At 34.2% G+C, this 15,174-nt stretch overlaps 1 protein-coding gene across 2 annotated transcripts in view; it reads left to right on the top strand.

Moving 5' to 3' along the window:
- The window catches only part of LOC101892827 (microtubule-associated serine/threonine-protein kinase 4), a 50,136-nt gene extending 44,115 nt beyond the window's left edge, over positions 1 to 6,021 (top strand). The window contains exons 8-11 of one of the 2 annotated variants that reach the window (XM_020039965.2): positions 21 to 628; positions 697 to 1,048; positions 1,123 to 2,301; positions 4,640 to 6,021. In XM_020039965.2, coding sequence (XP_019895524.1) covers positions 21 to 628; positions 697 to 1,048; positions 1,123 to 2,301; positions 4,640 to 5,019 — 2,519 coding nt within the window. In that variant the 3' untranslated portion in view covers positions 5,020 to 6,021. Of the gene's footprint in view, positions 1 to 20; positions 629 to 696; positions 1,049 to 1,122; positions 2,302 to 4,639 lie in introns of those variants that run through there. The other variant, XM_020039967.2, reaches the window with a different exon arrangement.
- Positions 6,022 to 15,174: the final 9,153 nt, after the last annotated feature.

Genomic DNA, 15,174 nt, shown 5'->3' with positions numbered 1-15,174 from the left:
TCCTTCCTCCTCTCTTTCAGTTGACAATGTCCAGTTGGCCCAGCAGTTGTGCAACATCACCGCCGGCATACAATCCCCCAGCAGTGTAACTGCCGGAGGTGGTGGTGGAGGCGGTGGTTCCAGTACAGCTTCTTCCCGTGACACATCACCCTGCCGGGAATTGTCGCCCTTGGTTACAAATCTCAAGCCACCGATTATCATTAGACGTGGTCCACGTGGTTTTGGTTTCACCGTACACACGATACGTGTGTATTATGGTGATACCGATTTCTATACCATGCATCACTTGGTAATGGCGGTGGATGAGGGTAGTCCTGCTTTTGAGGCTGGCCTAAGGCCGGCCGATCTAATAACTCATGTCAATGGGGAGACAGTGCAAGGTCTGTTCCATACACAAGTCTTGCAATTGTTGTTGAGTGGTGGTGAACATGTCACTCTGAGGGCCACACCCTTAGAACATACCAGCATTCAGAGTGGTGGACGCAAACGGGATCTAATGCAGAGTAAGCTGGCCAAGAAGGGTGTCAATCGCCAGAAGAAACAAACCAAGAAGGAGCATGACAAGAAACGCAAGACCTCGCTGTTTAGGCGCATAAGTAATAAGCGTGCCTCGGCGGAGATCCAACAGGTAAGGCGACCTGAGGCAACTTAATTTTGGAATATATTCATAACTGATTTTTTGTGTCCCCTTTTTAGATGGCTGCTGGCATCAACTCGCCCACAACACCCTCGGCTGTGGGCACGGCCATTGGTAGGAATTTATCTCCTTTGGATTCATCATATCATAGTAGTAGTTGTTGTCAATCAGCGGCCACCTCATCCCAATCAACATCACCCTCATCCTCCTCTCCCAATACCCCAACGGGTGGTGGTGCTGGCAATGGTAATAGTGGTGTTGTAGCCAATATTGTGTCGGGTCCTGGCAATAATACCGGTATAGGATTTGTAAGCACTTCCAACACCGTGCTTCTGCCAATTGCGGGCTCTGTTAGTGGAGCTGCCACCGCAGGAGGGGCACCAGTTGTGGGTGTAATGGGCAATATACCAGGTATGGCTATTGGCATAAACGAATCTTAAATTATTTTATAAATTTCCCTCTTCTCTTCTTCTTCTTCTTGCCAGTCTCACCAACATCGGTGCCACAATTGTATCAACGACCCTCAACCTTGCATGGTCTGAAACACAAACTACACACTGGTTGTGCTGGTAACACAACCGTTTGTCCCACTGGTTCGGGTGTCAAGGCATTGCACACCAACTCCACAGCATCAATGCCAAATCGTCGTAAATCTGTAGGTCATATTCCTCTCTCACCGTTGGCTAGAACTCCCTCACCATCACCACTTCCTTCTTCGCCCACACGTTCTCCATCGCCGCTGGCTTTTCCGTTGATTGGCCATCAGCCAGGCTCATCGAATACAACGCAGTCGTATAGTCCCGGAGGATCATTGCCGGTGGTGCAAACTGTCACGGCTGGTTCTAAGAAGACCGGATTTGTGCGGACAAAATCCTCGGAACCCAGTTCACCATTGTTGAGGCGGGCCCTATCACCAGATCGTCTACATCCACGTAGTGCCGAAACAAAATGTACTCTAATTTCACCGCTTTGTTGTTCACCACCCATAAAACAGCCACAACGTGTCATTGGTGGAGTATGGCGTCCTAATAACAACAATAGCAATGCAACTACTAATCCAAATACCACATGTATTTCTGCAGCCGGTGGTCAGGCAATCGGGGCAACCACCCTACCACCAATAACCTCCGCCGCCGTCGCCGTCGCCCATCATTCCCAACAATCGAACACCACCTCGTCCTCGCCCCTGTCGTCAGCATCAACATCAGCTTGTAGTCGTTTGATTGAACAGTGCGAACAACATCTATCATCCAATACCACGAGTCTCAGCTCAAACACCAACAACACCACCAATAATACCACCATTATTGAAGATACTATTATGTGTGATGTTTCACAGACAACATCATCATCCTCATCCTCAAGTTCTAATTCTACTTCTGCTCTAGTAAGTACACCATCCGGTATGGTAATACCGGGTGAAATGATGTTACCTCGCATTGCTGAAGAGAAAGACTCGCCCACCAGTACATCGGAATCGACAACACCGGGTTTTATGCAGACCATTGCCGAGCATCATGAGGGCGGTGATGACCCAATGTTTTGCGCGACAAGAGAGAAATCTACTGAGAGGGATAGGCAAATGGATACGGGATCGTCGTCTATAGCCGCCACAACAGCGGGAACTAAAGATGCTGGAAATAAAACGAAATGCAACGAAAGCAGTAAGTAAAATGGACTCAACCAAGAAATAATACGAAAGCGAACCAAATTAAAATTGCTATTATTTCTTGGCATGTGATACACATACAGATCTCTTATGTAAGGTGACCCATAGTAAAATTTTCCGGTGAACATTTTTTCCATTAACATCGAACCACTAAAATAAATTTTTGTCCCATCAAAGGCATCATCATTTTTTGACTTAATAAAATATATACACTTCAAATTTCTGTTATTTTCGTAACCCAAATTGCAACATAAGGGTTATAGTAGTATATGTCCGATTTACTGGTTTCTTTTGTGAGGTGACCCTTGGTAAAATTTTCCGGAGAACATATTCTCCATTGACATCGAACCACTAAAATAAGTTTTTGTCCCATTAAATGCCCATTTTGGAATTGTTGTAATATTTACATATCAAATATCTGTTATTTTCATGATCCAAATTACAACATAAGGGTTACAGTGGTATATGACATATTTATAGCTTTCTTTTGTGAGGTGACCAATCGTAAAATTTTCCAGAGAACATATTCTCCATTGACGTAGATTCACTAAAATAAACCATTTTGCCATTAAAGATCCATTTCTGGAATTAGTATAATATTTACATATCAAATTACTGTTATTTTCGTAACCCAAATTGCGACATAAGGTTTATCGTGATATATGTCATATTAACATGTTTCATTTGTGAGGTTATCCATAGTGAAATTTTCCGGAGAACATATTCTCCATTGACATCGATCCACTAAAATAAACTTTTCTGCCATTACAGACCTACTTTTGCAATATCCTCATATTAACATACGGAATTTCTTTCATTTTCATAATCAAAATTGTAACGTAAGGTGTATCGTGATATATATCATATTTACAGGTTTCTTTTGTGAGGTGACCCATAGTGAAATTTTCCGGAGGACATTTTTTCCATTGACATCGATCCAATAAAAAAAAAATATTCTCCCCTTACAGACCCACTTTGAAATAGCGCCATTTTAACATACGGAATTTTTTTATTCTCATAATCGAAATTCTAACGTAAGGTGTATCGTGATATATGCCATATTTACAGGTTTCTTTTGTGAGGTGACCCATTGTAAAATTTTCCGGAGAACAATTTTTCCATTGATATCGATTCTCCCTTTAAAGATCCATTTTTGAAATAAGTGTAATATTTACATATCAAATTTCTGTTATTTGCATAAATCAAATTGCAATGCAAGGTTTATCGTGATATATATTTAATTCACTGATTTCATTCGTGAGGTGGCCCCTATTAAAATTTTCCGGAGAACATTTTTTCCCTTGACACCATTGCCCTAAAATGATATATGGAAGTAGAAATGGACCTGTTTCAAAAACAATACAAAGTTAACCTCAAAAAATATTTATTTTTTTTTTCTGTTCTCAATTTGATTCGCTTTATTTTATTGGTAAAAATTTTCTTCTGTTCAAAGACCAATAGTAAAATTTTCCGAGGAACATTTTTTCCCTTGACACCATTGTCCTAAAATGATATATGGAAGTAGAAATGGACCTCTTTCAAAAACAATACATAATTAACCTCAAAAAATATTTATTTTTTTTCTGTTCTCAATTTGAAATGCTTTATTTTATTGATAAAAATGACATTTACAGTTTTCTTCTATTCAAAGACCGTTAGTAGAATTTTCCGGAGAACATTTTATCCCTTGACACCGTTCTCCTAAAATGTCATATCTGAGGTTAAATGGGAACTTTTCAAAAATAACTATAATTAAACTCAAAAATATTTTTTTCTGTTCTCAATTTGACTCGCTTTATTTTGTTGGTAAAAATTACATTTGCAGCTTTCTTCTGTTCAAATACCATTAGTAGAATTTTCCGGAGAACATTTTTTCCATTGACGCCATTGTCCTAAAATGACATATGTGAGGAGAAATGGGCCTATTTCAAAAACAATGTATATTTAACCTCAACAAATATTTCCTTTTTTTCTGTTCTCAATTTTAAACGCTTTATTTTGTTGTTAAGAATCACATTTGCAGTTTTCTTCTGTTGAAAGACCATTAGTAGAATTTTCCGAAGAACATTTTTTCCATTGACACCATTATCCTAAAATGATATATGGAAGTAGAAATGGACCTCTTTCAAAACCAATACATAATTAAACTCAAAAAATATTATTTTTTAGAGATGTGGATAAAAGTTTGAAGTTTTTTTTAAATATATGTCCTTTCTTTCGCTATAGGTTGTCCTACAAAAATATTCCAAGAATTATGATTCCTTTTTCTAATAAAATTTATGTCAGAATTAAAAGTTATTTTTTTTCTTTTTATTTTTTCCCTTTTTTTTCAGCAACTGTAGATACTGCTTCTAAAACTACAAAATCAACTACGCAACAAACTAATACTACTGCTACTACTGTTGTTGGTGGTGGCAGCAGCAGTGGCACCACGAAAACCCCCTACACAAATCAACAAACTACTAAAACAAATACCACCATTGCTACTAGTAGCAGCAGCAGTACCCTAGCTACTGTTTCAAGTCACCAGACGAGATCATCAAAATCTCCAATAACTATAGCAACATCATCGTCATCATCTGCATCGGCAAGTTTAAAACGTGAACAATTTTCAGCAAGTTCGAGTCATGGTTCAGGTTCAGGTAATCTTGGTGGTGGTGGAACAAGTGTGGCTGGTGCTTCAAAATCTACAAGTAGTAAACAAAAGAAATAAAAAACGTGTGAAATTAACTGAAAAAAAAAAACAAATTCGTTGTTTAAAAAAGGATTCCAGTTTTTTAAACAAAATTTAATTTTTTTTTTTGGCAAAAAATTGGAATTTTTCCTGAAAGAAAAAAATTAGGGTTTGCTAAATAAACAAACAAAAATATTAAGTGTTTATCTTCTCTCATTAGGAAATTAATTATTAATTACAATTACAACAACTATTTTTAAACAAGCAAAGCAAAACAAACAAACAAACATACTATACTATACTCTACTCTACTCTTAATCTATACAAGTTATATAAATAGTAAATATAATTACATACATATTTTGATGATTGCCATATTCATAAAAGAGAAAATGCAAAACAAAACAAGATTTCTTAAATGTATAATTTATTGGAAACAAAATACATAAATACTAGAGATTTACACAAAGAGAGTATAAAACAATTTTGAATCGCTTTAAATTTACAAAGTACTCCGTACCGTAATGTTAAAGAATCTAAAAATTAAAAACAAAACAAAATAATATTGAATATATACTTTGGAAATATTTTAATAATTAATAATATATTTCTATAAAAAATAATCCCCTCCTCTATATCTCTCCCTCTCTCTCACTCTCATTAACAAAAAGTGAGGTTAGAACTTTGTTTTGCAAAATTAAGACAAGCATAACAAACCCCATTCTTCTTTATATCCTTTAAATATAAATATGTTTATTGTTTTATGTTTTAATTTTCCCCCCCTCATTAAATATGCCTTTATATTGTATACATATTCCCTTTCCCCATAATCCACCCCCTAGCCCCCTTTTTTTCTATAAACTATGGAGTTGTGCATTTGTGCAATATATTTAAATTTATAAACCACAATAAAAAAATAACCAATTATGTTTAGCTTACAAGAGAAATTTAGAGCAAAAATTATGAAAATTAATGGCAAACGATTCAATGCTTTGTTAAAAGAAGAACAATTCTGAATATTAAAAATAAACAAAAAAATATGCTTAAAAGTATTTTAATAAACAAACTGGAAATATGTTTGAAATACTAGAATTGAAGTAATACAAAATGTTTTAGACACCAAAAAAATTAAATCAAAAAAGGAGAACAACACACTATGAACTCTTGGAGAGCAACAGAAAATTGAAGTATTTTTAAGGAAGACTGGTCGCCTTAATAGCCACTAGTAAGTCATAGAGTATCGAAAAGAAGTCTAAAGACTGAAAAGAGTTTCCTTAGACGAACAAACAAGAGAGGCCCTAATAATTATTGGATGGGCATCTTGAAAACTAACAAAATACAGTGTTTTACAGGGGTCAATTTGGAATTTTAATACTCGAGCAGAAGGACATGTTTATGGTCGAGCAAAGTTGTGGGAAAATATAGCCCATTCTAGAAACAATGCAAAAGTACAGTTAAAATTGAAGCTTCCGTGGCCCAGATTTATTTTTCGATGTACATTATGTCTGCAGATTTCATTTATTAGATGACTAAAGAGCCACTAGTAAGTCGTGGAGTAAACAAAAAAAAAAAAAAAAAGACTAAAGACTGAAAAGAGTTTCCTTAGACGAACAATAATCGTTGGATGGATGTCTTAAAAACTAAGATAATACATTATTTTTCAGCTGCCAAATTGGAAATTTAATACCCGAACAGAAAGACACGTTTATTGGCGATTTCGTTTCTTAGATATCTAAAATTTTCGTTTCTAAGATGTCTAAATAGGGAGTCCTAATAGGCAACCATAATGGGGGTCCTAATAAGCGACCATGAACAAATCTTTATCGATGACCAGAAGGACGTCTTGTGGACTATCAGAAAATAGTCTTAATGGACAACTAGATGGGAGTTCTTATGGGCAACTATGAAGAATTGGGATAGATGACCGACCAAATGGTGGATTTTATGGGCGACCAGATGAAACATTTCATAGGCGACGGGAAAAATATCTAAAGACGATGTACATTATGTCTGCAGATTGCGTTTGTTAGATGTCTAAAATAGAGTCTTAATAGGCAACTAGGAATAATCGGAATAGATGACAAAAATGTGATTTTTATGGGCGACCAGATGAAATATTTCATAGGCGACGGGAAAAGTATTATTAAAGACGGTCGGGAGGGTGTTTTATTGAGAACCAGAAGGGATGTATTCTACACGACCAGAATAGAGTCCGGTTAGGCGACCAGATGGGAAACTTAATGGACGATCAAAATAGTGATTTATCGACTTGGACGATAAGATAATGTCATAATGGACGACTAGATGGGAGTCTTTATAGATGTCTAAAAATTATTATTATTATAGATGAACAAAAAGGAGGTCTTTATGGACAAGCAGACGATCTTTAGCTTTAAAGGCGATTGAAAGTGTGTTTTAGAGAGAACCAGAAGAAATATATTTTATATGGCAAGATTAGATTCGGGTTAGGCAACCAGAAGACGGGACAAGAAAATTTTTATTTATAAATTGTGGTGTTGTGGGTGATTTTGATATAAATTAAAAAACTCCCAACAATAACCCACTAGGAAAAATGTTTGTCTGATTTAGCAATTTGCAGATTAAGGATAAATATTATATCTAGAGATTTCTTGTGGTTGGCGACTTATAGTGAAATTTGATAGAGAATACTTTTTCTATTGACGCCATCCCTCTAAAATATACCCAAGTGGTATAGTTTGGCATAAATCGAAAACCAACCAAAATAACCTCACAAAAAATTGTTTCAGTAAGCAATTTGCAGATGGTCATTTTAAGGATAAATATTATACCTGGAGATTTCTTGTGTTCGGCGACTTATAGTGAAATTTGATGGAGAATATTTTTTCCATTGAGACCGTCCACCTAAAAAGGTATATTTAGACACAAATCGAAAAACATCCAAAATAATTCAAATAAAAAGTTTTTTATTTAAAAAAAAACAATTTGCAAATTACCAATTTAAGAATATATACTTTATCTGCAGATTTCTTGTGTTCGATTACCTATAGTGAAATTTGATGGAGAATATTTTTCCCATTAAGGCCGCCCCACTAAAGTGTGTCAATGTGGGAGATTTCGCCATAAATCGAAAAACACCAAAAATATAACCTAACCTTTTTAAATGGTCATTTTAAGAATATATATTATATTAGAATATATACATATTACTTGTGTTCGAAGACCTCTGGTAAAATTGAATGCAGAATATTTTTTCCATTGAGACTGTCAACCTAAAATGCCTCAAAGAGGTAGATTTGAACACAAATTATAAAACATCCAAATGAAAACTTTTTGATTCAAAAAACCATTTGCAGATGGCAATTTTAAGGATAAATATTACATCTAAAGATTTCTTGTGGTCGGCGACTTAGAGTGAAATTTGCTGGAGAATATTGTTTCCATTCACACCGCCTCTCTAAAATGTGCCCAAGTGGTATATTTTGGCATAAATCGAAAAACATCCAAAATAACTCAAATAAAAACTTTTTGTTTTGATAGACAATTTTCAGATGGGCATTTAAAGGGTATATACCATATCTAGAGATTTCTTGTGTTCCCGGTTTTGTAGTGAAATTCGATGCAGAATATTTTTTCCATTGAGACCGTCCACCTAAAATGTCTCAAAGAGGTAGATTTGAACACAAATTGAGAAACATCCAATATAACCTTAAAGAAGACTTTTTGTGTCAGTAAACAATTTGCAGATGGCCATTTAAAGGATAAATATTATATCTAGAGATTTCTTGTGGTCGACGATTTATAGTGAAATTTGATGGAGAATATTTGTTCCATTGATATTACACCTCTAAAATGCATCAAAGAGGTACATTTGAACACAAATTGAAAAACATCCAAAATAATACTAATGAAATCTTTTTAATTCAAAAAATAATTTGCAGACGGCCATTTTAAGTACAAATATTATGTCTAGAGATTTCTTGTATTCGATGACCTTCAGTGAAATTTGATGGAGAATATTTTTCCCATTAAGGCCGCCCACTAAAGTGTGTCAATGTGGGTGATTTTGCCATAAATCCAACCAATTTTTAAATGACCATTTTAAGGAAATATACTATGTCTACATATTACTTGTGTTCGATGGCCTCTAGTAAAATGTAATGCAGAATATTTTCCCATTAAAGCCAGTTCTCTACAATGTGTCCAAGTGGGAGATTTGAACACAAATCGTTAAACACCCAAAATAAGCCAAAAGAAACCCCTTTGTTTGATTAACCAATTTGTTTTGCATACATTTTAAGGATATACATTATGTCTAGAGTTTTCTTGTGGTCGGTGACTTGTAGTGAAATTCGGTGAAGAATATTTTTTCCATTCACACCAACACTCGAAAATGTAATACAATCGAACTTTAGAGCCCAGATCTAAAATCCTACCAAAGTTCAACTGAAAATCATTTCTCATTTGTATTATCAATAGTTTACTTCTATTTTAAGGTTAGCTATTAATGCTACTGATTTCTTTTCTTTTTGGACCTATAATGAAATTTGTTTACAAATATTTTTTCCACTGAGACCCCATCTCTTTAATGCAGTTTAATGGGAGATTTTGGTACTTTTCGGAATAAATATGCATCGAACCTAAAAATTATTTTTTCTTTTGTATATGGTAATTGCTTTAGACAGTTGTAGCGATATGTATTAGGCCTACAGCTTTTACGTTGTCCGAGACCTTTAGTGAAATTTTATGGGGAAGATTTTTTCCATTGACATAGTGCTTCTGAAAATAAGCGTTCGAGGAGTTTTGAGCCTATTTTAAAAGTCTTACAAAATTCTCAATGTTTTTTCTTATTTTCTCTTTTTTAGTAATTAGTTTTGAGCGTTTCCTCTTGCAAGAGTTCTGCGGTGTTTTGTTCACAATTAGAATTGAAAAGCAAAAAAAAAAAAAAAAACTGAAAACTGAAACCCAACACCATAACAATTGATTACAAATTTCTAAATAGAAATCAACGATTAGATTTAATATAAGACCATAAAAAATAAATAAAAAAAGTATACATATATTGTAATATATCTCTAAAATAATTTGTTAACAACCTATAAATAATTCTTATTTCAATAATGAAGTAAAGATTATTCAATACATAAAAATTCCATTAACATTTGATGTTTTACTTTAAATTTTATTTTTATTATTATTTTATTTTTAATCTTTGTTTATAATTTATCATCTTTTAATGTTTTGTTTTCATTATTCCTATGTTTTCCAAGAGCTATAATTTTGTTATTTTTATTAAAAAAATGAATTGAAGAATGATTTCGCCCAAGTTGTTTTCAAGCAAACCCAAAACACCTATTAATCCTTCCCAATACAGGGTGAGATAAAAAAACTGCAACAATGTCAAATGCCATAAATTTTACATTTTTGTTTTTTTTTTTAATTTTATTGATTGAAAGCAAAAAATTTCGAAAATACCATCAAATTTTAGAATAAGTTTAGCTTTGTTCGAATTGATCACCTTTGGCACGAATTATGGCCTTCGAACGGCCAAAGAAACCTTCCGTCACACGCTGCCCGAATGTTGCTCTGCGCTGTTTTGGCCCATTCCCAGCGAAGCACTAGCTTGAGGTGATCGACACTTTGGTACACTTTCAGTGCCAACCTTGCTTTCCAAAATACTCCAGACACCATAGTCCAACGGATTGGTATCCGGAGATTTTGTTGGCCATTGTGCTCTGGAAATGAAGCTAGGAACCTCATTTTGTAACCATTTTTGGGTGGCGCGTGCTGAGTGCGCTGATGCTGAGTCATAATGTTGCTGTTTTCTTGCGTCCACTTCCTTGACGTCGGGCTACGGTACCAGTATCACAGTAACGAGCGACGCTACGAGCCACAAAAGATTTATTTACATTTAAATGCTGGAGTGCCCGAAGGATAGTCACTTTTGGCAACTTCCAGCCAAATATAAAGAAATCATACTATCACGCTTTTCCGCAAATAATTTTTTTCCGGGAAAACTCTCAGCAAAATGCCGTTGTACGCTTGTAACCAATATAATTAGCTGTCACTGGCAGAATTTTAACAGCTGTCGGACGAGTGGCTTAGAAATGACAGCAGTCTGACGTTGGTTGCAGTTTTTTTTTTTTCATCTCACTCTGTAAATTCGTTCGATTATAAATGATAAAAAGGCATGGAGACCCTGTTCTCCTGTTGTCCATAAAGGAAGACATTATCGTTTATATTTGTGTTATTTAAGAAAAAAGATTAAAACTCTTTTTTTAATTGTTATATTTTATGTTAATCGTCATCAATATTATTATTATAAAAAATATATTAAAAAAAAACATATATTTTTTTCTTGTTTTTTAATTCTAATTTACAATTAAAAAAATATATATATTATCATTTAAGAATACATCACCACCACATACCTATCAACAACAACATCCCCCAACCCACCCACCTTATTATGTTTTGTTATATTTAGTTTTAAAGGAACTAAGAAAAAATATTCATCTCCCCCCTTTACTCACCCTGCATATTATTAGGAAATAAATTGGAAAAAAACATCCATTATTGCATAAAAACAAAATACCACTCCTCTCTCCCTCTTGACATAATGCCGCGTAGTAGTAGTAGTAGCTGTAGAATATAATTATAATATAAAACACATATATACATATATGTTCGTTCAAAAAAACATTAATATATATATATACAAAAATCCACACACACACACACACCCAAACACACAACAGATTTATATATGTGAGAAAAATGAAGATATTTTATTTTTTGTAAATGTATCTCTGTAATCCATAATGAATTTCTTTGTAGAATCTCTTGGAAGAATATGACTGCATACTATGAAACAACAAAAACTAAAAAAAGCAACAACAAGTAAAAAAAAGTAACTTGCAATTTAGCGTTTTATCAAACTAAAAAACAACAACAACTTAATGTGTTTAAATGTATTTTTTGAAAAAAAATTGAAAAAAAATATTAAAAAACAAGAACTAAACAGCAAAAAGAAAAAAAATTGTAAGCATTATTAAAAAAACAACTGAATAACATTCAAAACAAATTGAAAAAGAACATCAAATAAACTGATATATTGATGCAGTATGCTATACAACAAAAATAATAAAAACAACAACAACAAACATATAAATAAAAAATAAAGCATATAACAAAGAAATGAAAAAACAAAAACAACTTGCATAATAAATTGATATTTTACTATTAAAGGGATTTTCAATACCATCCTTACACTTAAGGACTAGGGTATGAAGGGTAATATTGTAAAGAATCCTGTTAGGAATATTTTTGTAGAATATGTCAATCCTCTAGCTGGCTATTGAAGGGGTCTTTTTGAGCATTTCGAAAAATATTCTATAAAAATATACATCAAGACATTTTAATTCCGTTTTGTGACAAAGGATTTCTTGTGGATTTTCCTTGTTATCCTTACATTTGAGACCTAGGACATGAAGGGCAATATTGTAAAGAACCCTGCAAGGAAATTTTTTCCAGAATATGTTAATCCTCTAGCAGGTCATTGAAGGGTCCTATTTGGACTTAATGACTAAAGACATTTTGATAGCCATAGCTAAAATTTAGATTTCTCTCAAGGAGACAAGGATTTTGCCTGTTATTCTTACATTTAGGGCTTAGGGCATGCAAGGCAATATTGTGGAGTACCACACAAAGAACATTTTTGCAGAATATATTAACCCTCTAGCTGGCAATTGAAGGGGTTTAATGGGCTAAATTACTAAAAACATTTTGATAGGCATAGTTAAAATTTTAATTTTTAATATTCTCAAGGAGACAGGGATTTTCTTTGTTATCCCTATATTTAAGGCTTAGCACATGAAGGGCAATGTTGTAGAGTACCCTGCAAGGAATATTTTTCCAGAATATGTTAATCCTCTAGTAGGTCATTGGAGGGGTCAATTTGGGCATTTCCTTCGAGTAATATTCCCAAAAATTTACTTAAAGCCATTTTCTTTGATGTTTTATGGCCAAGGATTTTTCATTGATTTTCCTTGTTATCCTTAAATTTAAGGCCTAGGGCATGAAGGGCAATATTGTAAAGAATCCTGCAAGGAATATTTTTGCAGAATATGTTAACCCTCTAGCAGGTCATTGAAGAGGCCTATTTGGACTAAATGACTAAAGACATTTTGATAGGCATAACTAAAATTTTGATTTTTAATGTTCTCAAGGAGACAGCTAGCTTCCTTGTTATCCTTACATGTAAGGCTAAGGACATGAAGGGCAATATTGTAAAGAACCGTGCATGGAACATTTTTGCAGAATTGGTTAACCCTCCAGCTGCCCATTAAAGGGGCCGTTTTGAGCATTTCGAATAATATTCTATAAAAATATAAATTAAGCCATTTTAAGCCGTTTTGTGACAGGAGATTTCTTGTGAATTTTCCTTGTTATCCTTACATTTAAGGGCCAGTTCATGAAGGACAATATTGTAAAGAATCCTATAAGGAATATTTTTGTAGTATATGTTAAGCCTCTAGCAGGTCAATGAAAGGGTCTATTTGAGCTAAATGACTAAAGACATTTTGATAGACCAAGCTGAAATTTAATTCTTTTATATTCTCAAGGAGACAGGGATTTTCCTTGTTATCCTTACACTTAAGGCCTAGGCCATGAAGGACAATATTGTAGAGTATCCTGCAAGGAACATTTTTGCAGAATATGTTAACCCTCTAGCAGGTCATTGAAGAGGCCTATTTGGACTAAATGACTAAAGACATTTTGATAGGCCAAGGTAAAATTTAGATTTTTAATATTCTCAAGGAGACAGGGATTTTACCAGTTATGCTTACATTTAAGGTCTAGGGCATGCGGGGCAATGTTGTAAAGAACCGTGCAAGGAATATTTTTTAGAATATGTTAACTCTCTAGCTGGTCATTAAAGGGATCTACTTGGACATTTCCTTCGAGAAATATTCCCAAAAATTTACATTAAGGCATTTTTGTGAGGTTTTATGGCCAAGGATTGTTTTCAGCGATTTTCTTTGTTATCCTTACATTTGAGGCCCACGACATGCAGGGCAATATTGTAAAGAATCCTGTAAGGAATATTTTTGCAGAATATATTAACCCTCTAGGTGGCCATTAAAGGGGTCTGTTTGGCCATTTCCTTCGAGAAATATTCCCAAAAATTTACAATAAGTCAATTTTAGAGGCTTTATGGTCAAGGACCACTGAAATGGCATCTCCAATGCAGGAATATTCCCTGGCTACCTTGATCATGATGAAAACCATGAAAAATTTGGGCATATGAGGCCGGAAAGTGGGAAGAAAGAAGGAGATTTTGGTGGGCAAGAAAAGGGAGCTGAGGAATTTGCCACCGATGACTTCAAAGACTTCAGGCACCAAATGCCATATCAACTGAAATTTCTTCTCCAATAGAAAAATATTTCCAGAATGAGGTAAAAACTCGAGGAATTAGAATTTGGAAATCCTAAAGAATAAATCGGACTTCAGCAGCCAGCAAAATATGGTAAAAAATCCAAAGCTACAGAATTTGCTTCTTCAATGGAAAAATATTTCCAAAACGAGGTAAAGACTATGGAATTTAATTCTAAAAATCTTGAAAGGGAAATGGTGGGACCCAATCAGCTACAAAAATATGCAACAAAATCCACGAATCCTTCTCCAAAATTCCCAAAACGAAGTAAAATCTAAGGAATTGTATTCTGAACTTTTTACAAAGGAATTGGGACCCCATCAGCCACCCAAATATGGCATAAAATCCAAAGCTGCAGAAATTTCTTCTCCGGTGCAAGAATATTCCCAAAATGAGGTAAAGAATACTGAATACTGAAAATCTTAAAAAGGAAATGGTGGGACCACATCAGCAACAAAAAAGTGCAACAAAATCCACGACTCCTTCTCGTTAATATTCCTAAGACGAAGTAAATATAAAGAATTTTTTCCGAACTTCTTACAAAGGAAATGGGATCCCATCAGCCACCAAAATATGGTATAAAATCCAAAGCGGCAGAATCTTCTTCCCCGGTTCAAGAATATTCCCAAAATTATTTAAAGATTATGGAATTGGATTCTGAAAATCCTAAAAAGGAAATGGTGGGACCACATCAGCAACAAAAAAGTGCAATAAAATCAACGATTACTTCTCCAAGGAACATTTTTTGTAGAATATATTAACCCTCTAGCTGGCTAATG

The sequence above is a fragment of the Musca domestica genome, unplaced genomic scaffold (assembly GCF_030504385.1).
Source record: "Musca domestica strain aabys unplaced genomic scaffold, Musca_domestica.polishedcontigs.V.1.1 27, whole genome shotgun sequence".
Classification (NCBI taxonomy): Eukaryota; Metazoa; Arthropoda; class Insecta; order Diptera; family Muscidae; genus Musca; species Musca domestica.
The sequence above is the reverse complement of the archived record's forward strand: the minus strand, read 5'-3'. Positions and strand labels throughout refer to the sequence as shown.